This window comes from Candoia aspera, chromosome 1, assembly GCF_035149785.1.
Source record: "Candoia aspera isolate rCanAsp1 chromosome 1, rCanAsp1.hap2, whole genome shotgun sequence".
NCBI lineage: Eukaryota > Metazoa > Chordata > Lepidosauria > Squamata > Boidae > Candoia > Candoia aspera.
In genome coordinates this window covers 321,797,779-321,821,574 of record NC_086153.1, presented here as the reverse complement: position 1 = coordinate 321,821,574, position 23,796 = coordinate 321,797,779, and the positions used below count along the sequence as shown (strand labels likewise).

General features: G+C 41.3%; 1 protein-coding gene across 2 annotated transcripts in view; it reads right to left on the bottom strand.

Moving 5' to 3' along the window:
• TMEM260 (transmembrane protein 260) overlaps positions 1 to 19,791 on the bottom strand; it is a 45,255-nt gene extending 25,464 nt beyond the window's left edge. For both annotated transcript variants that reach the window (XM_063290487.1, XM_063290488.1), the window contains exons 1-3: positions 19,648 to 19,791; positions 10,450 to 10,481; positions 9,529 to 9,680 (exon numbers count right to left, since the gene is read on the bottom strand). In XM_063290487.1, coding sequence (XP_063146557.1) covers positions 9,529 to 9,680; positions 10,450 to 10,481; positions 19,648 to 19,741 — 278 coding nt within the window. In that variant the 5' untranslated portion in view covers positions 19,742 to 19,791. The remainder of the gene's footprint in view (positions 1 to 9,528; positions 9,681 to 10,449; positions 10,482 to 19,647) is intronic.
• Positions 19,792 to 23,796: the final 4,005 nt, after the last annotated feature.

Here is a 23,796-nt window from a genome sequence, read left to right as displayed (position 1 = left end):
GTCACCTCTTTTGCAGGAGCTGCACTGGTTGCCGATTTGCTTCCAGGTCCAATTCAAGGTGCTGGCTATCACCTTTAAAGCCCTACATGGCTTGGGGCCAGGTTATTTGCAGGACTGCCTTTCCCCAATTACATCCACCCGGCCCACCAGAGCATGGAGGCAGAGCATGTTGTGGGTCCCTTCAGTTAGGGAGGTACATCTAGTGGGACCAAGGAAAAGGGCCTTCTCCATAGTGGCTCCCTCCCTTTGGAACATCATCCCCCCAGATATAAGACTGGCCCCCTCCTTGCTCCTGTTCCAAAAGGCCCTGAAGACATGGTTCTGTCAACGGGCCTGGGGACCCCAAGTTGCTCCGGAGCCAATCAAGTGGCTGGTATGAATGTGTTTGCTGATGCCAGGGGATGTCTATTGTGTTTTTATTGTGTTTTTAGGGTTTTCAATTCTATAAGCTGCCCAGAGTCACCATGTGAGAGTTGGGTGGCCTTATAAATCTGTTCAATAAATAAATAAATAAATAAAATCTCATTCTGCTCCTCGCATTCCCAAAAATCTGTGTAACATACCAGCTGCTTTCTTTCAAGCCTGGGAGAATGTCCTGGTAAAGCTAAATGGAAATCCCGGCCTGATTTATAGACGTTCTCTTATAGGCTTCAGCACTCTTCCTCTTGTCACAGCCCCGTTGATATAATCCAACCAAGTTCTGCAAATTCAAAGTCAAGAAATGCTTTGGGGGAAATACAGTGCGTTTGCAGTATGCTTGAGGATAGTTACTGCTACTTGAATGCTCCCTTAGGGGACATTCCTGCAAAGTGGTATGGAAAATAAGGGCACCATCAAAAAGGACTCTGCAGTGAAATCCACTCTTTCCTGGGCATGAGTGATGAAAACTATGTCATTGGATGTGGTTCCCATAACTCTACAGGTGGCAGCGATCCCTCAAGACAGCCCAGGTAACATTATGACCCAGTCCATCATTCTGAGACGTGCGTTCTCATATACATTTGAAACGCACGCTTTTTTATGGCACACTTTAAGGACGGCTTGGATGCCAGTCATAGAACAGAAAGGTGAAGGCGGGGAGGGAGGAAGAGAAGAGAAGGGGATGAACTTGGCAGGAAACAGATTTAGCAATTTAAATGTTTTATAAGTGGAGGTGGGTTTTTTTTTCCCCCGATAATTGAGGAAACTTTTCATAATCTGACATTTGTTAGAAAACCCAGCAACTTATTAGAAATTATGCAGCAGAGTAGCTGTGGAAATATGAGCCCGCTTCACAATTATGAAGTGGAGCTCGGAAGCCCTGGCCTATTGTGAGAAGTGGCATAAACCCCACAGAGGGCCTATCAGCTCCCTGGCAGGCAGGGGACTGCTCCATTCAAAGCTGGAGATACAAGCTTCAGGGCAGAAACCTGGCGGCTCCCTCCTGACCCCACAATCCCCTACTGCTGACAGATCCAAGCTCCATAGCAAATTAGACCTTCTCACATGACAATTGCAGAAGACAGATTCCATTAGCGGTATCTGAAATTGAGTGGAGAGCAGCTCCGTTATCAGACCCGACTCATAAGCGGTGCTATTAATCAGAGCCATGATAGCATTTATATATTTCAAGCTATCTGCCGCGGCTGTGATATTCTCCTACAAAGGGTTGATGGGACTTAGGGAAGGGAACAATGGAGCTTTCTGGGAAAAGCAGAGTAAATCAAGAAAGTCTATGACTTCCACACATTCTGAAGGGATTGTGGTTTACATAAATTTTCTCCCAATTGGAGACTGAGCTCTTCCTCATCTTACACATGGGATTTAGTTGTCACTCAATGGGAACAGCTGTGAAAAGGTGAAGCGGCCCACCGTTCAGAAGACGGCCTCCGCTTTTAAAGCAATTAACCCATGAACAGGAGGATACCTGGTGATATCAAGAGGATTAGACTAGGCAGTGCTTTATTAACATTTCCTTGAACTAATTCTAACTCTGACTAGCTGTCATGAAAGGGCTCTTCAGTCTCTCTTTCTTTTTCTTTTTTTAATTTTATTTTAAGGATAGAAAGGGAATGAGTTGGCCTGTTTTTTTCCTCTCCTTCCCCTCCTCTTGCCCACTTTCAACATGAGGCTCATATCCTCAAATCTAAAATGTGTCTGTTTTCTAAGTAAATGCAAATTTGGATGGGTGGGGGAGTGGTAAGGCCCTTTATTTAATGTAACTATTAAGTCTAATTCCATGCAAATTTGCTGCAAGAAAAATCTGTGTGTGTGTGTGTGTGTGTGTGTGTGTAAGAGAGAAAGAAAGAGAGAGAGAGAGAGAGAGACCAATTAGCCAAAAGGTCATGGTAGATAGTCACCTAAAAGAGAAATTAATACAAGAGCTTTCTGTAGTCTTTCATTCCACATCCTTGCTTTGTTAAAGCTTAAGAATGTACTTTTATTTAAATATTAGCTTCTTTGGGAATTTTAACAGGCCTTGCAATACACCAGAAAAAGGCCTTTATCTGGAATAATCTCTGAAGAAATGTTTCCAAATACACCTTACTTTGGAAGATGTACACTCTCTTTCAAGTACATCATTTTTAATTTTCTGCTCTTGATGGTATGGGATGATGGCCACAAATGCAAACTTTGAAATGAATAAATTCTCTGCTTAAGGGTAAAGATTTCATCTTCTCCTTATAGGTAGTCCTTGTTTAGCAACTGCCTCATTTAGCAACCGTTTGCAGTTACGACAGTGATTAAAAAAAAGTAATTTTGCAACCAATCCTCACATTTACAACCTTCGCAGGTCTGTAAAAGCAAAGGGAAGCTGAAGTAAGATCATAAGCACAGCTGCAGTTTCATTTAGCAACTGCTTTGCTCACCGACTTAATTGCCAGTCCCTATTGTGGTTGCTAAAGGAGGACAATTGTATTGCTAAATGGAGGCACAGACACACACACTTGGGACAGTTGAAAACCTGGCCAATCATTCTGCCTCATAATAAGCAGGTAAGAACAGAGGGAAGTTAGAAGAGGAGCATGGCATAGGAACCTCATCTAGCCCACTTCCTGCCAAGCAGGAAGAAAGGAAGACTGCAGTGCCATGGACAGAGGTCCCACTGGTAGAAGAACCAGCAGAAGAAAGTCAAATGTACCATAAAGCCTCACCTGAAATGAAAGTTCCTAAGATTAAAAAACAACTAGCAGGGAGAATAAATTGTAACTTCATCCCATTAGACAGGAAATCTTCACCCCAAGGCATGAAACCAAGGATGTAATGACACAATGCAAACAACATGCTCAGGTATGATATCGTAACAATGCCTTATTGACTACAACCCAATGGTTGGGTTCATACGACTCAATGAGTTACAAATGTGCAAAACCTATTTTGGCTTAGAGTGGTGGGTGAATCCAGCCAATGAGAGGCAAAGTTTCATTTAGCAGGTGAACACATTCCAAAGGCAATGCTTAAAACTCACATTGAATTATAATTTATTTTGTTCTGCCTTAACTTTAAAGATTAGATCTTCCCTGTTGTTCTTCATTCACATGCATGCCCACAACAGAATGTTTGATTCCTTTTGCTTCAGATTTCTGCTGTGTGTCTGAACAGGCAGGAGAATCAATTCTGCTTAACTGCCTCTGTAAATCCTTGATATTATACTAAATAAACTTCATTTCAAATTCAGTTTTCAGCCTTCCACTCCTTCTGCAAGAAATAAAAACTAAAAATTAAAACCAAAGAAGGCAAGCCTTCCTAAACATTTTTCCATCTCTCTATATTAGCACCAACTGCATTTTTTTCAAAGGAAGTAAAGCGAATCTCATAACAGGGCTAGAGTTATAGAAAAAAGTTACGTATACTTCCAATTTATGCTTATATCTTTCCTTTCATGCTCTTAAGCAAACATGAAAATGTTCTGATGGTCTAATATCTGTTATGCAATTCCAAATGTACATGGAATGAATGAAAATGCCATTTCTCAGCATCCTTGGAAAATGCTAAATATACTGCTATAACTGCAAATCCTTAACAAGAGATTTATTAAACAATGACAACTTAATTCTGAAAAATGCTGGCAAGACTTTTTTTTTTTGGCTATTTGGGATATAATGTCTATTTCTCATCTGCTAAAAGTGATAACACAAATTACCAACCATGTCTTCCCCAGCTAACAGAAAGCAATCAAAATGTCTCTTACATAAAAACATGACATTTTTTGTCAGCAAAATAAGACTTGCAGATTTCGGTAAAACTCTATTTCTTTGTCTAAACTTTGAAAACCTCAACGCACAAAATAATTTTTACGTTTTATTTCCTGCCTTGTCACAAAGAAAAAAATAGTCAAGGCATCCACATAAATCAATTTCATATAAACTGATTTTACAAGAAAATCAAATTTTAGGGAAGCAAAGGACAGTATATAAGAAATATCTGGTTTTAAAACTAAACAATACAAAACATTCTCCCACAGTGAAATTAATTCCTTAATGGGGGAATTAAAAGTATCTTTTGAAAATCATCAATTTCAGACAAGTATAGAAGGAAATTGGGAGGCTGTAAAAAACACGAACATCAAAAAGGAAGGGAGGGGGGGAAAAGCCTTGCTACCTGGCAGAATTGAAATTCTGATTAGAAGAACAAAGTGTCAGAATTCACTTAACACTAATCCTGCATGTAGAACAATGTCCTCCTAAGCGGGGATGAATTAAACTACAAGAGTGCAGCCCAATTAAACATTAAAATGAAACTATCATGATCTGCAAAGAACATGAAACTTACACGACATCAAAACAGATGCCAATAAAAGGAACAAAATCTAGTAAAAGGACTGATTTACATAGCACATAAATGGAGAAAATGTGTACGTCGGGAGGGGTGGTTTGTTTAAGAAACAAAACCCAGGAACAACCAACAACCAGCCGTAATTCTTCACTGTACTCCACTGTCGGCGCAGTAAACTCACGAGGCTGGTGTTATGTACAAAGAAGAAAAGGTTTTAGAAGGTTAAGTTCAGGTCACCCAACAAATGAAATTGTAACAACCCCAAGTGACACTGTATAATGTCTTCTTCCACTGAATCAATAGGCCACTCTCCACACAAATTGCCATAGAGATGGCTTGTTCCTTTCTGACGGGTGTGTATTGTTTGATGAGAAAACAGATTTCCCACTTGGACCGCATTGTTCCCGAAGGATGTGTGCTTCATTAATTATTTGGCATCTTTAAAAAAAATTGAGAGACCATCTGTATTCACAAACATCTATCAGGATACAGAACAGACAGGTTTTCTCATCCCACCTACCTCCCCAAGGGGGAAAACCCTTTAAAGTCTTTTGGGATCTACCTCATGTAAAGGTTAGGGATGTCTGAGGTCTATAAATTTGCCCCAGGATATTTAGACCCCAGTGAAATTTTTCCAGTTAAAATGATCTGTCTAAACCATTAAAGTAGAGAGGGATGGAAGCAACTCTTCAGACATTGGAAACAAATTGGTTGAGCCATTCCAAAGGAACCTGAAGGGTCTTTTGAATTTTTATTTATTTAAGAAGAGATTATCGCAATGTGCGTGCAAACAGCAGCTGCCATCTCAAGGCAGATTTGACAACCAAATCTGAAAATATATTAACAATATTTAAACATCTATAGTGTTAATGCAAATTCTTTTGCAGCCGTGCGTAGAGTTGGCATGGTCTATAAATCAATGCAACATCCCACTACAGTGAACAAACATTGCTGGAAGGGTATATTTCCAACCCTCTAAATCAGAAATGCATGCACAAGTATTTAGTTCTGAAGGCTTTAACTCTCTCTCTCTCTCTCACACACACACACACACACACACAGAGCATAACACAAAGCCAGGCCAGTCAAAAAGTGCCATCCCCAAATCAAGAAACTCTAAAGGTAACCTACTGATTTTCCGGGAGATGCAGAACAATTTGTTTTTGTTACTGGCATCTTCCAGGAAAGAAGGAGGGAAGGAGATGAACTAGTATGTCCTTTCCCCTACAACTTTAAAGCGTGCATCAAATATTGTACAACTTTGCATTCATAACACCAGTGCAATTAAATATTAATGCCATTTAAAAAAAAAAACCAAATTAGTTTGTCTGTATCTTCACCTCCCACAAATCAACTGAAATACAACAAAAAGTACCCCCTTCCGATGCAATTCCTTCGTAAGGTTTCAGCCTGTGAACTTAAGAAAGGTGAAGGACGAAGGTGGATCGCTTCAAGGAGCAGTATTAGTTGGAATGCATGAAAGATTAATTCAAACGAGTTCAATGGGATTTCTCCACCATCAGCACGCCCACTAATGGAACGTGAGCAGTTATTTATTCTTCCCTAACATATTTGCTCAACGCTGTTATGAACTGACAAAAAGCATCGTTGCCTTGAGAGTTTCTGCTTTAAATATTTTCCTTCAAAAGCTTTGGGCCTTTTATTATTTTTAACCCTCTTTCTTTGCACTACACTGAAAATTAGTTAAGGATGAATTATCTGATAGGGGAAGTCCTATTCATAAAATCTTAAAGAAGTGTGCTTAAGCAAATAAGGGACTGATGGGAGTTCTCCCTGCAGGCAGCAGTATGTAAAGCATTTATCCTAGCCGGGGAAAGAAAATCATCCACAGAGCCTTCTTCCCTGCTTGCCCTGCATTAATTTCAACAAAGATCTGTAGGAGAGCTTGGCAAAGTGCAGGACAGGTTTGGCTTTCAAATTAACATTACGGGAGAATGTTAACCCTTCTTCAATAGAAAAGGAAGTGTGTAATAAGGGACATTCAAAGACTCCTAACTGGTCCCATCCCACTATTTACAGGGGGCGTTCATCTTCCTGAGAAATTCCAGCCTGTCTTTTTTGCACCACGGAATTTTTATTCTTACATTATCTTTTTCCTCCTAATAACTGAGAAGTCTGACTTCTCTCAAAATATTCCCAGGCAGAATGGGGCACTGTTGTTATCTTTTCATAAAAGTTCAGACAGCTGTCATAATGGTCAGGGTGACCGAGTGTGTTGGCGCTTGGACAGTAGCAACTCAACACTCTGAGGTTAATCAGCCAAGAACACTTTTTTTACAGACTGGCCTTGGGCAACTCAGTATCTATCAGCCTCAGTTCCCAACCCATAAAATGAGATTATTGCAACGATTAACTGTATTTTCTAAATAAGATTAGAAAGTCTGCCCAAGAGGTTTCTGCAATCCCTTAATTAAGACCAATGTATTTATATAAAAGTAACTATTTGCCAACATTACTGAGTTGGGGGAGGACAAGGAGGCGAAGGAGCTTCCTGTACTTTGAATATTTTCAGAACGACTTTTAGGTGGTAATAATCTCAATGTTTTGCAAAACAATCCAATTCTCCATTAAATATGGGACAAGTAAAATGATTGGAAAACAAAAATGCCAACTCCCCCAAAACCTTCCCAGAATATCCTTGCTTACAGAAACTTTTTGGGTATCCTAAAAATTGAAGGGCACTGCCCTCAAGTCATTAAGGTCACCCCCATCTAAAATTTTCATTAGATCAAGCAAAACCTACCTTCCACAGTTAATCACAGAGGAATAGGAGCTGCTTCTCCTACATGGCAATCTCTCTCATTTGGGGTTTGCATGTGAATCCCCAACTTTTGTACATGGGGCCAATTGCATGCATCTTTCCTGAGCAATTGATGCGAGGAAAGATGACATTTGGATAGAAAGGATTACTATGACTGGATTTATCCACACGGTCCCAGAATGCACACAGATAATCACGGTGGCAAGTCATGTAGTCCTCCATTCAAATAGCAGCTCCTGAAGAATTCAGTAGGTAGCCTTAGGCAAGGCAGTCTCTCCCAGCCTCAGTTTCCCCATTTGCAATAAGGGGCATAATAGCACAGCTGTACTTTGCAGGGCTGCTGTACAGCTCACAGTCAGACAATGCAGCTGATGCCTGTGGACATTTCAGTACACTACAGTATTATTACTATCATACTAATTGCATAAGCCACTCAGTGTCATTTGGGAGTCAAGCAGCTGCTAAATTTACTAAAGAAAGAAAGAAATTTCACTGTGGACTGCTGCTTCCATCTAGGTGACAGCATCCAAACAAATTTGATCTCAAAAAGCTAAATAGGGTTGGCTAGTAGTTATATAGAAGACCACTAGGAAATCCACTTTCCTATTGCTGCTAAAAAATCTGCACAGACGTGTCCATGAAGTCAGAGAGCAAGTGTGCTCCAGTGGGTAAGGCACCGGACTAGGAGCAAGGAAACCTGAGTTCTGGTCCCACCTTAGCCACAAAGCCAGCTGGGTGACTTTGGGGCAGTCATGCTATTTCAGACTCAGGAAGAAGGCAGTGGCAAATCACTCTCAAAAACGGTGCCTAGAAAATTGCACGGACTCGTCCATGTAGTCCCTGGGAGTCAAGCCTGCCTGGAAGGCATATCGCTATAACCATGAAGTCACCAGGCATCTGAGCTCAACTCGAACAAGACTTTATGGATGCCACAGGTCATCCCAACTACAAGGGGAAAAGACCCACCCGATCCCCAGCTTCTGCTCTGCTGAATTAAAGCACAGGGAATCATCTCTCACAGGTGCAAATACACGTGAAAGGAATATAAGGCAGTCCTTCGAAATTTGGTGTCCTTCAGACTAGGGAAAGCTAGCCTAATAGAGAATTGTAGTAGTACACAGAGGAACCTTCTCACTTGAGGATCAGAAGACAGAAGGCCGGGCAAAGGTAATGAAGGACCAGTCATTCCTCATGTTCTTGTTTTTGTATGCTTAGAACACGGCATCCAATGCAGAAAAACAGATTTTGTTGACAATTTCCTACAATCTGGCTCCCCCAGCTACAGAGTTGCAATCACTGGTTTTCTTTTCACACCATGATTCCCATACGTTTTAATTTAAATCTGTGCAGTTCAGTCAGGACCACTTCCTGCTTACTGTACTTCACACAGGTTAAATAGACAGAATAAAAACCACCAAGAGGCATCTGCCTCTGTTTTGTAATACTAGCAATTAAAAAGTTTGCCAGCACGGTTGATACTTGTATTGTTAATATTTTTAAAAGCCATCTGCATCTTTCTATAATGACAAACTTTGTTACTTCTGGTTAGATAGACCTAGTCACTGATGTATGATAATAAGGCAGAACAATGTTGTCACTCTTCTGAAATAAATTAGTTTGGCAGTTTCGTGCTCTGGGTGTTTCACATTTTTTTCTTTTTCTTTTTTCCCAAGGAGTTCAATGTTAAATGTCCAACTGAAATTATGTAAACAGTAGGCAGTTGAATCAATTAGCAGCCTGCAGCCAATGCAGGAGCAACTGCTGCTTTAATGGCCCACTAAAGAGATGAAATTATTACTTTTACATCTCACTGCAATATTATATCATGGAAAAATATCCTTTCTTGCATACTATGAAAATGTTTCATCAGAGAGACTTTATCTACCATAAGGATGATTCCCAAAATATACTGCGTGTGATGTAGATTGCAGTGCTGTGTTCTGTATTTTTTAATATTGCGCGTTGGAAAGCGCCCAGAGGATCCACTGTACCTGACAACTGTATAAAACAGGAGAGATGCTGCAGCTGCTCCCAACAAGGCACAGAGGAGATTGACGCGATACGCAGCAGAACCAAAGGGGAAAAGCTCAATTGCCAGTTTAGCCAGCAGAGTGAAGAGGGGGTAGCCGGGGGGATGAGCAACCTGTGAATGAACAGAAAAAGGCTTTTGCTTTGAGATGTCACCATGGCGGTCTAACGGAGAAATGGCTTTCTCATTAGCTTAGTCATAAACAGTTGGTTAGAGCAAGCAAAAGCTGCCCTTCTCCCCCCACCACCCCCTTCTGAAAGTCCCAATTTTAAATACAGAAAGAGTTTCCCTGGATGAACGTGGATGCACAAAACACAGATGAGAAAAGATCACGTTAAAAAGTGGTGACACGTATTACTATTATCCGTTAAATGGCTTGAAGTTTGGATTCACAGTGTATCCCGGCCATTCAAAAACCTGGGATTCCTTTTATTATACAATTATAAAAGAGAGAAAAGGGGGAAAAACAGATGCTGAACTATTTTATTGGTTAGCAAGTTGAAAGACCACACTGCTATCGGATTACCACCGTGATGACAGTCCTTAAGGTTTTGCCTAAAGGGGATCATGCGCCTTAATAAAGTTTATTGAATAATAAAACTTATTAAAATTGTTAACCCGATTTATTTTTATTCTCCTCAGCTTATACAAAATTTGGATTGATAATAAGCCAGCTACTGTATATACAGTAAAGCCTTTACTTTATAATTTAGTTTAATTGGATTTAAAACTTGGAGTAAATTGTCGTGTGCCGTACTTATAAGTTAGAAAAACTGTGGTTTGAAAATATATTAATCTACTTTAAATCCATGCTTAATTAAACTTCCTTAATTCCTAAAACTGTTAATGAGAGCATTGATTAAACAATACAACTAATACTCACTCCAAGCTCATAGGCAGCTGTGATCAGTTCCCCTGTGAAAAAATAATATAAAACCAATAATTACTATTATGGAATGATACTCCTCCCAAATTTTCAAAATGCAAGCCCTTACATTGGGGGTTTTGCATTAATTTGACTGCATAAAAGTCTAAATCTGTAGAGATTTAGCAGCACGAAATTTTCCAAGAGTATTTTCTTTCCCCTCTGATGTCAATGCACAAAGTATCCTTTGTCATATGTTCTTGACACTCCTACCAGCAGAAAAGCGAAGGTGAGTTGCAACTGCTAATGTTGATACTAACAACAACAAAAACATCAACATCATTCTTTAAAGTTTGGTGTTATTTAACATATGGGCACAGGCCACAAGAAAAAGACAAAATGACCAAGAGAATTTGATTTCACAGCTCAGCCTTCACCTTTGTATTACAGATTCTTGATACTGTTCTTTATAAATCAGTGCGGCCTCCTATTTTGGAGCAGGTCAGTTACCCTAATAAGGATACGTTTTTATTCCCAAGTGCCTTGGGAATTCTCTGCTAAGCTACAATTCCTCCCCTGCCTTCAGGTTTTTACCCATCAGCCACCCCATACTGAATTTTTCATTGATCATTTGATTTTGAAAAAACAAACATCAATGCAACAGCATTTACAGTTCAGCTTCAATAATATCCCCCTCAACATGCTGCATCTTCAAAACATTATATATGTCAGATGGTCTGATGTAAATTTGGTTATGTCACTGCAAAGGACCTTGAGGGGAAAAAAATGAGGATTTCCCCTCCCTTGAGGGCCACTTATTTTCCTCTGAGTTTTTTTTTTAAAGGCCTAACCCGAACAGCAGATTTTTTTTTTCAAAATTTGAAGTTTCCACATGAAACAACAAAATTGTTAGCCTTAAGGACCAAATTCAAAGAGGAGAATTCAGCTTAGAGATAATTGTTGCAATCTTTATGACAGTACAGGTAGGTTTCGATTAGCGTGTTTCGTGAATCCCACAAAATGGTCACATTATTTGAATTTGCACTAGTCAAAGTGATATTTCTATGGAGAATATGGTAATTGGTTCCAGCTCGATGGAAATAGGCACTGAAAAATTGTAAACTTAAAATGTTTATATGTATATCAATGAAATATTACAGTAAAGGATAAAGAGAATATACTTATAATTTAAATTTATGGTTAACAAAATCACAGAGTAGTTATAGAAAGTAAAATAAAAACAAAAAAAAATCTACCATTGTTGTTGTTTATTCGTTTAGTCGCTTCCGACTCTTCGTGACTTCATGGACCAGCCCACGCCAGAGCTTCCTGTCGGTCGTCAACACCCCCAGCTCCCCCAGGGACGAGTCCGTCACCTCTAGAATATCATCCATCCATCTTGCCCTTGGTCGGCCCCTCTTCCTTTTGCCTTCCACTCTCCCTAGCATCAGCATCTTCTCCAGGGTGTCCTGTCTTCTCATTATGTGGCCAAAGTATTTCAGTTTTGCCTTTAATATCATTCCCTCCAGTGAGCAGTCTGGCTTTATTTCCTGGAGGATGGACTGGTTTGATCTTCTTGCAGTCCAAGGCACTCTCAGAATTTTCCTCCAACACCACAGTTCAAAAGCATCGATCTTCCTTCGCTCAGCCTTCCTTATGGTCCAGCTCTCGCAGCCATATGTTACTACAGGGAACACCATTGCTTTAACTATGCGGGCCTTTGTTGTCAGTGTGATGTCTCTGCTCTTAACTATTTTATCGAGATTTGTCATTGCTCTTCTCCCAAGGATTAAGCGTCTTCTGATTTCCTGACTGCAGTCAGCATCTGCAGTAATCTTTGCACCTAGGAATACAAAGTCTTTCACTGCTTCTACATTTTCTCCCTCTATTTGCCAGTTATCAATCAAGCTGCTTGCCATAATCTTGGTTTTTTTGAGGTTTAGCTGCAAACCAGCTTTTGCACTTTCTTCTTTCACCTTCATCATAAGGCTCCTCAGTTCCTCTTCACTTTCAGCCATCAAAGTGGTATCATCTGCATATCTGAGATTGTTAATGTTTCTTCCAGAGATTTTGACTCCAGCCTTGGATTCCTCAAGGCCAGCTTGTCGCATGATGTGTTCTGCATACAAGTTGAATAGGTAGGGTGAGAGTATACAGCCCTGCCGTACTCCTTTCCCAATCTTAAACCAGTCTGTTGTTCCGTGGTCTGTTCTTACTGTTGCTACTTGGTCGTTATACAGATTCTTCAGGAGGCATACAAGATGACTTGGTATCCCCATACCACTAAGAACTTGCCACAATTTGTTATGGTCCACACAGTCAAAGGCTTTAGAATAGTCAATAAAACAGAAATAGATGTTTTTCTGAAACTCCCTGGCTTTTTCCATTATCCAGCGGATATTGGCAATTTGGTCTCAGTTTAATCTACCATAGATTCAGGCATTTCAACATCTCGTCCTATTCTAGCATTGCTATGACCATGTTTATATATTTCAGTTACAGCAAATTTTTGCTGTAATGTAATAACGGGTCTCTTCTTTTTTAAACTTGTACTGATTTCCTCTGACAGAATCTCCCTTTTCTCTATTTTGAACATGTGAAGATTTTTTTTTTTAATCCATCATTCAATCGTGTCCAATTCTTGGAGACTGCCTGGACAAGTCCCTGCAGTTTTCTTGATAATGTTTTTCAGAAGTGGTTTGCCATTGCCTCCTTCCTAGGGCTGAGAGGAAGTGACTGGTCCAGGGTCACCCAGCTGGCTTTGTGCCAAGGCAGGACTAGAACTCCCAGTCTCCCAGCTTCTAGCCTGATGCCTTAACCACTACACCAAACTGGCTCTCACTTAAAAGCTGCCCTTTTTAGCAACTTCAAAGTTAGGAGAGTGCTTAAAAACTTAGACCACTGCAGCGTCCCCATGGTCATGTGATTGAGACTTGGGCACTTCACAACCACTTTATGACCACTGCAGCATCCTGCAGTCATGTAATTGCCATTTGCACTCTGCAACCAGCTTCTGACAAGAAGAGTCAATGGAGAAGCCAGCAGTAAAACTGCAAGTCACAGTCATGTCATGTCTCACTTAACAATTCAGGATGATTCACTTAATGACCAAATGGGAAGCGATGTTGTATGTCTGTCATGGTCACATGTTTCATTTAGTGACCACGTTGCTTAGCAATGGAGTTGCTGGTCCCAATTGTGGTCGCTAAGCGAGGACTACCTGTATTTAAACTCACACTAATTGCAACCTACCTGTATAAAGACAGATCAGTCATACTGCTAGGAGATTCTTCTTTTTTTTAATAGTAATTTTATTAAGAATTATAATTCCAACAATAAATACTAATACAAACTAAAAAAACTAAAAGAATAAAAAGTAAAAGTAAAAGGTGCAGAAAAGAAAAAAGGAAAAAAGAAACAGAAATAGAAAAGAAAAAATAAGAAGAAAAAGAAAAGAAATACATATAGTAGCTTCCCACCTTCACCACCACAAGTAAAAACAATTTTAGTAACTTATCACCTTCTCTTAAAATACAACAAATGATCTCTTCTTCCCATATCCCACCTCTTACCTATAAACAAATCCATAAGACCTTGTCATTTCAATCCTGATGTCAGACCGCTTCGCTACCCCAGACCAACCCAGGCAATGCTGTCAAAGTCTTGTACACCTACAGTTGGACCTAATCGGATGGGTAAAAACAACCAGGGAGAAAGGATCCTGCAAATAACCCAGCCCCATGCCATGGAGAGCTTTATAGGTGACAACCAGCACATTGAATTCACCTGGAAGCACACTGGGAACCAGTGCAGTCACAAAGCAGAGGTGTAACATGGGGGTACCAAGATGTATCCATAATTGCCCATGCCACCACATTCTGGACCAGTTGCAGCTTCTGGTCTTCGAGAGTAGTCCCATGTAGAGCACATTGCAATAATTAACTCAGGAGGTGACTAAGGTGTGAATGACTGTGAGCAGTTCCTCCCAGTCCAGGAAGGGGCACAACTGGCACACAAAAGAAAGTTGTACAAAAGCCCTCCTAGCCACCCGCTCTTCGAACAGAAGCCATGAGTACAGGAGAACCCCCAGGCTGCATATTGGTTCTGTTTGTGGTAGTGCAATCCCATCCAGAACCAAAGATGGAGAAGCACTGGATATCCCAGCTGCCCTTTAATCCAAGCAGTGACCAAGGATTCAGTCAGACCGTGTACCAGACTTTCAGGAACAACTCCAAGCTCTCTCTGAAACACAGTGGGATCCATTAGTCACCTGGGGTGAACTGGTCAAGTAGATCCAGCCTCCCTGAAGTGGCAAAAAGCACCAAGGCACTCCAGGACAATCAGAAAGTGATTTAACCATGACAGGGGAGTGATGGCCATCTCCCCCAACTCCAGATCACCCGCCACTGCCCCAACATGAACATCTTTTGCTGCTGAACTTCAGTGGGGGAATCTCAGTGCGCCTGGGGGTACATACACTCTAGAGGTACCCCTTCCTTTGTATAAAAGGAAACATCCTTATAATTTTCTTAGTTAAAATAAATAACTGGCTTGCCATTGCTTCTTCTGCGTTTTTTGTTTGTTTTTACTTCTGATGGCCTCCTACACAAGTCCTAATCTTATTTTACCTTGCTTAGCTTTTCAAGATCAGCCAAGGGGAGCAAAATGGTGACACCTAATCAGGCTGCAGTGGGCCAGGTGCTTTTAACTGTCCATAAACAATAACGTGGGTTTTAACCTGAGTAGTGAGTTGCTTATACAACCAAATTATTCACAACAGTAGAAACAAAATGGGACAGTGCAGAGTTCCAAAAGACTTCTCCAAACTGGAGGAATGGGAATCAACATAGTCAAGGTGATTCCATTCAAGCAAGTAGAATATGACGGATACCACATGGGGGCAAAATATCCTAATGTTGAAGGATTCAACTGGCAAAACCTGGCCAGTAAAGGAATACCAGGATTGTGATGCATAGCTTAGAGCAGTATTTTTCAGATGTGTGAACTTTAACTCCCAGAATTTAAGCTGTATGAACTTTAAGCTGTGTAAACTTTAACTCCCAGAATTCCCCAGCCAGCATATGCTGGCTGGGGAATTCTGGGAGTTGAAGTCCATACATCTTAAAGATGCCAAGGTTGAGAAACCCTGATCTAATGTGATGGAACATATATAAGATCTGTGTTCCCTGACATCAGAACTCCTGCCTTGGCTTACTGGGGGCTCAGTGATCACTGTATTCCTTTGCTAGCTTAATAAACCAGTTTTATTGGATTTCTCCCATCATTGGCTTTCTTTAGAAGTGAGCTTTTCCACCACAGCCCTGACCCCTTTACATTATTTCTTAAACATCCCATCAGGTTGACAGGCTTAAACATCAATGTCCTTGCTCAGCCTGCCTATTAATTCATCTAGTGCCCAACGTCCCATGACACATCAAAAGTTCCCATGCTGCTAACCATGTTTCAGTTACAAGGAAAAAGCATAAACCAGACAGCAACTGTTCGCTCTTTTCCAGCCCTACTTGCCCTTTTCCAGATCTGATCTGTACTGCTCTTGAGGAAGCCTGCCAGTATTACCTGGAATTGTTAGGCTTCATTATTAGCTTTTAAGGAAAGGTGATACTGGCATTTCTAACATGGCAGTCTAGGCCGCTTTTCTAACTTCAGAAAAACATGTTTTCTTCTGGGCCAAGGCCATTTCTTCTGGTACGTGAGAACTTGCCTTTTCAGCAACTACAAGAGGGAGTGTATTCCGAAAGTCCTTGAATAAACTTGCAAATTTTGAAAGATACAGATCTCGCTGGGAGAGGGATTGATGAAACTTGTAAATTTGCCACTTGTGGACTGTTCATTTGTTTCTGCACCTTATAAAAGGTTTTGACACACACACACACCTTAATAAAGGCTTTTGCTTTTGCCTGAATTGCTGTGTGATTCCTGTTTTCAGGCAGGCAGAAGGTCACCTTTGCAAAGGTTGAGTTGTTTCTCTCCCAGATTCAGGGAATGGGTCTTCAGCTCCACGCCAAACTCGGGGTGCCTGAGTTTACAGGCAACACCAGCACTGTTCTTCCAGAAGTTTCTCTGTTAGGATTATTCTGGTCTTTGGTGCCATGCAAGATTGGTACAATCAGTCAACCCCTCCTCACACGAAGCCGAAACATCATAATCTACCTCACTGGCTCAGGGGAATCTAAAGAGGGTGCTAGTTCTACACTGTTAAGCAAAGGTGAATGGGGCAAAAAAGAGGATTTTAATTTGCATAAAATTTGCACATTGATTTATATGTACAGATGCATATCTAGATATGAGCTCACTGAATTTATTTATAGATCTGGCCCAAGAAAACTGGGATCAACTCCCTTTGTCTTTGGGGAAATCTGATGGCCTTTAAAAGGGAGTTAAAGATCTTTTTCTTTGATTCGCAGGTTAATGTAGGTTCTGGTTGTTCCACTCTACTCTTATTTCACTGACAGGTCCATTCCCGTTTTAAATTATTGTGGATACATACACACTTGATCTTAATAAACTGTATGTATGATTGGAGCCATTTGTAATTATTTGGGGGAGGGACAGTTGCTTGTTTTGCACTGTGCCTTGATAAAGGTACATTATTATCATTATTATTATCAGTACTTTAAATAGAAATTTATCCTACTTATAAGTAACCTGTATGTTTTGCTGCACATCCTGCCTACAGCCTGAGAAGATCCCTCCTTTCTTATGGGTCTTGATTGGACACCTTTTCAAAGAGAGGAGACTTTCTATATAGGGCACAGAGCCAGTTTGGTGTAGAGGTCAAGGCATGAGGCTAGAAACCAGGGGACTGGGAGTCCTAGTCACGCCTTAGGCACAAAGCCAGCTGGGTGACCTTGGGCCAGTCTCTCTCTCTCAGCCCTAGGAAGGAGGCAATGAAAAACCTTATCAATAAAACTGCAGAGACTTGTCCTGGCAGTCTCCAAGAATCTGTCACGATTGAACAGATTATATACTATATATATATTCAATAAGATCTGGAGTTCACACATCCATCCTCCCTGACCACTGGTCATTCTGGTTCAAGATTATGGGATTTGTGTCCAAAATATCTGGAGTGTAGCAGCTTGCCTACCCCTAGCTTAAAACTGTCAAAGCTCCATGGAGCGTTTCCTGAGTCATAGTCCTCTTCATGAGATTTACTCATAAGATTGTATTTAACAGTCCATAGTCACCAACAGAAGATGCCACTAATGAAATGGGGCTCTCTCTCTTCATCTACAAGAGCTTGTACACCCTCCAAATCGGTACCAGAAAAATGTGGAAAGGTTCCAGAGCGTATTTGGAGGACACTGTGTGAAGGAAAGACGAAATTCCAACTGCTGCACCACTTAGCCTCTACTCTCATGGTTCTGGAAAATGTCATTAATCTTTAATCTGCTTTTTTTTTTTAAAAATCTACTTTTAAATGAGTGCTGCTACATAGAATTAAGGGAGGTAGGGAAGTTTGCTGAAGTTTCCAATTTGTATTGCTGTTCTTTTACACTATTTTAACCACTGCTATACAGTATCTACTTTTGTCGTTCTGAATAATGGATATATTGATCTTTAATTCTGCTGATCTTATTCTGCTGCTTTTCAATTATTTCATATAAGATTCCTTGATCGGGAAGACTAGCCTGCTATAGCAAGGCCCTCTGAATGTTCTCATCCTTCATGCTGTCTGGAGCTGGATTCCAGCTCATTCAAAAGACAGCAAGCCATAGAGAGTGGCTTAGACAGAAATCAAACTCTATGATGGAAGATTTTATGTGTGTATCTATGTATCTATGTGTATGTCTATCTATATATCTTGTTGGAATTATATCCTACCTTTTCTCAATATGGCTCTCAACGTGCCATATATAACATTCCTTCTTCCTCTCCTCCCCATCCCAAATTCTGTGCCTCATCCCAAATTCAGTTGGGATGAGACACAGCAACTAGCCTAAAGTCAGCCAGAGAGCTTCCACAACTAAGAACAGAGTTGAACCCGTGTCTCTTCAGTCCTAAATAAACACCTTAATCCCTCCCCAACAATTTGTGTGCAAATCACTGTCATAATATAAGCAACTGCACTCTCACCCAGATCATTTTCACAAGTATGCCAGTCAAATATTCTTCTAATAATCACACACAACTATTTAATAACACCACCACTGCTTCATCTTATTTGCATTAGATTGGCTCACACAGGAAGGTTTTTCCTCTATAATCTTGCTATGCCAATATTATTATAAATATAGTCCACAGATGTCACAAAATGGTTGAACAGCAAATATAAATCAACATTCTTCATATTCCCCAATCAAAACTTGTCTTGGGTGCACTCCAGATGCTGCTATGTGCACAACAATAATGTGGGAAGGTGGGGGGGGGTTAAATAGCAGGATCATCTTTTTGCTCTATGAGTTTAAACACCTGCATCTCTATCAGAGGAAAAACAGCACCCCGTGAATATCTGTTTAAGATGAATTATATTTTTTCCCTTTTGCATCACATCCATGAAGTCTTTAGCCTTCAATTCTGCACCATTAAATAAGCAGAGCAGACTCTTTCATGGTATTTTATTATATATTTGAACTATTTTTCTTTAAAATAATTTTCACTGCCCAAGAAACATTAAGTGGCACAAACGCAAATCTAGCTTGTGATGACTACACCATCAAGTGATGCCCCCTAGGACTGTAGGAACAGGTCACCACAGCTCTGACACCTTGAAATTAAAACTTTTCAATATCCTCCCTTCAATATTTAACTCATTCAACTGCAAGTTATCAACAGACAGCAATTAAGTGTAGACAGGTATCAAATGCATGCAGGGCCCCATATCATTACATCCACATAAACAACCTTGACATGGTGATCATCAGAAAGAAAGGAAAACTGAATTTCCAGATTCTCCCCAATCCACAACATGGGATCCACTGTATCACAAAAATGAAGATTAAAATTCTGCCACAAAAGTAATCCATGTTTATTTTCTTTTTAACAAATCGAGTGTTTGGGTTTTTAAAAGATCCAATATCACCTCGCAAAAGCGAACCCCCCATTGCTAGAAGAGATGCGCAGAAAAAGCCGAATATACAACTGACCAATGGGTTGATATTACCATAAATTAGAATATGCAAAAGCATGCAGTACAACTTAGGGGCGGGGGATATCCGCGAGAAAACAGGCAGGACCTGAGGCTTGATACTTTACCAGAATCTCCCCCGAGCGCGGAGTGGGGCGCAGCTGTCACGTAAAAGGCCGCCACAGCCGCTCCCATCGCGCCAGCCCCACTCAACACCCCCATAGAGCAGCAAGAACACGCTCAGGCAGTCCGCTCCCGCCTGCGGGCGCCACTTCCGGGTTCTGCGGGGAGTGGGCGGGGCCGTGCTGGGTTGTTCCATTTCCAAGCTTCGGGGCGGACAGAAGCTCCTTTTCCTTCCACAGTGGTTGCGTCGGAACGGGCTCGCTTTTGCACGATGCGCTCCCCCTCCTGGGGAAGGTCAGCGCTGCAGGCCACGGGGGAGCTGGGTTGGCAACCCCCTCCGACCTTATGAAAGGCATTTTGTGTGATAGCGGCTAAAGACTGCGTTCGCTTTCTATGCAGTCTCTCGACGCCTCGCTGGAGGTCAACACGTTGGAACGCAATCCTGTAACCTTTAAACCTGGAGCACTTAACACGATAAGCAGGAGCACACTGCCATGTCGAATATCTTGATTCCAACCCAAATTGGACTGATAGGAAGTTCCATGATCTTTCCCATGACCGATCCAGTTCCGGTTCTTAGGATGCCCAGTTTTTACAACGGGAAACCTGTGTAGAAAAAACGCGAAATTCGCATTTTATACTCTTACACGCATCGGCCTTACCTGTGTGTGTGAACAGGCATATGATGCCCTTCTGGACCCATTCGGGTTTGCTGCAACGGCCAACTGCAGCTTTGTTGCTTAGTGCTTTTCTGGGAATCTCTTGCAAACGTCTTAGTTTGCATTATATGTTGAGTTGCCCCTTGGACATCACTAAAAATGCAATAGATGTTGTGGCCTGAGAGGTGATGCTGCAAATGAGTTCCTCATCTGCTAGATAGACAGAAATAATAAATCTAGTCAAAAGATTTTTTTAAATCCAAAAGGATTTCTTCCACAGAAGCGTACATTGGATTGTATTTAGGGATGATGGCTTTTAATTTAGAGAGAAAATGGGATGTCAGATGCTACTAATCTTGGCTAACTGACTCCAGAACTGTATGCCGTTTGCCTGTGAAGCACAGAGTCTTCTGGTTGCCTGTTGTGGAAGCACTGAGTTCAGCATGGCTCTCCTTATATTCTTAGGATAAATTAGTGTGGTGTCCATTTTGCAGATGAGGATTGCTGAGGGATCATGGCTTGCCTGGGCATTCACAGAACATTTGAATGGGCTCTTGCAAAAACATGGCAGCTCTTCAGTTTGAATGGCATACCTCAGATCATGCAACAGGGGAATAAGACAGGAAGATGCTTGTGCTTAATTGTACTTTGAGATCTAACATGTTGCCCAAGCCCCCGATGCCTGCCTTTTTTGTTTGTTTGTTTATTGAATTTAGAAGGCAATCCAGCTTCTTCAAGCTCTGGGCAGCATACAACAATAAAAACAGCAAAACAAAACACAAAAAAGAATATGTATATTTAGAAAAAACAGTTCTTCAAACAGATAAATACCCATCCTAACCCACAGTCTGGGGGATCAGCCTCGTTCTCAAAGACTTCGTTATGGTGGGAGCCATACAGGATCTCTATGGGGATGTTGTTCCAGAGGTCAGGTGCTGCGACAGAAAAAGCACACTTCCTGGCTCCTGAAAAATTACATTGTTCAATCAATCGGACCCGGAGCACAAACCGTATAGGACAGGCAGAAACTATTGGAGACAGGCTTTCTCTCAGATAACCACGCCCTATGGCACTAAGGGTTTTTTGGGTGTTAACCAGCACCTCGAATTGCACACAAAAGCCAACTGGCGATCAATGCAGTTTGCAGAGGAGTGGGGACACATGAGCATAATGCATCATGCCCACCACTACCCACGCTACCCTATTCTGGATCAACTGCAGCTTCTGAGTGGTCTTGAGGGTAGCACTTCACAACAGTCCAGGTGTGTGTGAGATGATCAAAGCACGAGTGACTGCCTGGATCGGTGTTTCTCAGCCTTGGAAACTTTAAGATATGTGGACTTCAACTCCCAGAATTTTGGGAGTTGAAGTCCACACATCTTAAAGTTGCCAAGTTTGAGAAACACTGATCTGGAGGGTCCCTTGTGCTTAGGGTTACCAGATATCTGAACAGGCAAAGGAAGACACAGACAATTGGAAAGGAGAACAAATGCGGGGGAAGGAAGACACACTAATGGTTTAACTTGCTTGGCACTGTGACAAAAATTACAGCAAAAAACTGCAAAAAAATGTACTTGAGCCCACATGTATATGAAATGACTTTTTCCAGCATCAAAAAGACTCGTTTTTCAGCTGCAATGTTTTTCCAACAGATCTTTATTTTCAAGAACATAGGCTAGCAATAATATAGAATCTACATTGACATGTTTTTCATATTTCACCACAGAAACATCTGACGAGTTCTGCAATCTAGGGACTACGGTGATCATAGATTTGAAGGGGCTGGATTGAATCCGATTGCTGGAATCAGGAAATAAATAAAGTAGATCTAGGCTGTCGACGGACAAGAGAAAGAAAGAAGCAGACAATTTACAAGGTCACAATACACAAAAGTTTGGATGATTGCTGCTGTGAAAACAGTCCCAACCCCCCCCCCCCCAAGATATTCAAAAAACTGGGCAATATTTGATTTTAAGGCTATGCCCGCCAGACAAAGGACGTGAGGACAAAAAGGAGGACATGTTCTCCTTTTGCCAGATATCTGGTAACCCTATTGGTGCCCTTTGTTTTCTTGCACACTGGGATATGTATGCAAGGTGTGCTATAGGTGGCAAATCCCATCCCGTGAGTCTTGACTTCAAAACTTAGCCAGCCTAGTGGGGTGGTTAAGGTGCTGGACGAGGAACAGGGGAACCCCAGTTCTAGTCCATCCTCATGTGAAAGACCACTGGATGACTTAGCCAGTCGTTCTTTCTGAGTCCAAACCACCTCATGCTGGGTTCTTTTGGAAGAACAAGAAAAGAAAAGGAGGGACCACTATGTACACCAGCTTGAGTTCCTGGGAAAAGTGATACATAAATCAAATAAACATTGCTTTTAACATCAGCTTGTTGCTTCCACCTCTCAGCCATCCTTACCCATAAAACAGGCATCATATTGTAGATGGGTCAGCAGTTGTGCAAAGCCAACTTTCACCTCCTGCAACCTGGAAGAAAATGCTGTTTGGAGGATGAGACGGGAGAAGTACTGCCTCTCTATTTTGCCTGGCAAAGATGGCTCTGATCATGCCAGAGCAAGCATGAAGTGGGAAGGCAGGAAAGACATGTTACTGGATATCCATTTACCACCACTATCCTCAAAACAGTCACCCATTCACTCAGGGGGACACACCTTTATTTAGCCAGCCAGAAGAGAAAGTCAGGAGATTCCATTACGATGCCAAAAGGGACGGGAGCCTTGAGGAAGTATATGCTTAACTCCCTCTCCCCATCCCACAAGGGGTGTCTGCAGAGCGATGCACATAAAAATTAGGCGGAGCTTTGACTGCACCATTGCAGCCGCCACCTTGACTGTTTTCACCACATCCTGCAGATGCCCCAAAACCCACTGTGTTAAATGGATTAGACAGACATCATTTAGCAAAACCTAATCAGCTCCACTCACATTTCAAGATCAAGAATAGTCAGAAGGAGAAGTAGGAACTATCACTGAAGTCGCCACCAACAGACAGCAATTGTGCATCTACTATATTGCATAAACTTGCAAATGCCTCTCCTTTTTTCTTTGGGTGATGGATTGCTTCTTATTGCAGTAGGTTTCTAAGAGCTATTGTACTTTGCTGGCTTGCAATTTGGGCAGTGTTCATCCAACAGGCTCAACTGCAAACAAGCAAATTACTGTAGGTCTTAGTGATTTCTTCAATAAAAGCTAGTTAGAATAACTTAACTGGATACCAGCCAATGATGTTAGATGTGGGAAATCTACAAGCAACATGCTGTGTGGCCTTCACCAAGTTAATCTTTCTCAGCTTGAGCTGCTTTACAGGGGGTTGTGAGGGTTAGATGTCAGATAGAGTTATTTTGGGGAAGGGTGGCACATAAATGGGGTGCATACATAAAAGATGAGGTATATCCATGTGCATAATGTATGGCATACAGCCACATGCATAAAGTCCCACATTTGGGTATGAACCCATGCTTTTTTTAAAATGAGGGT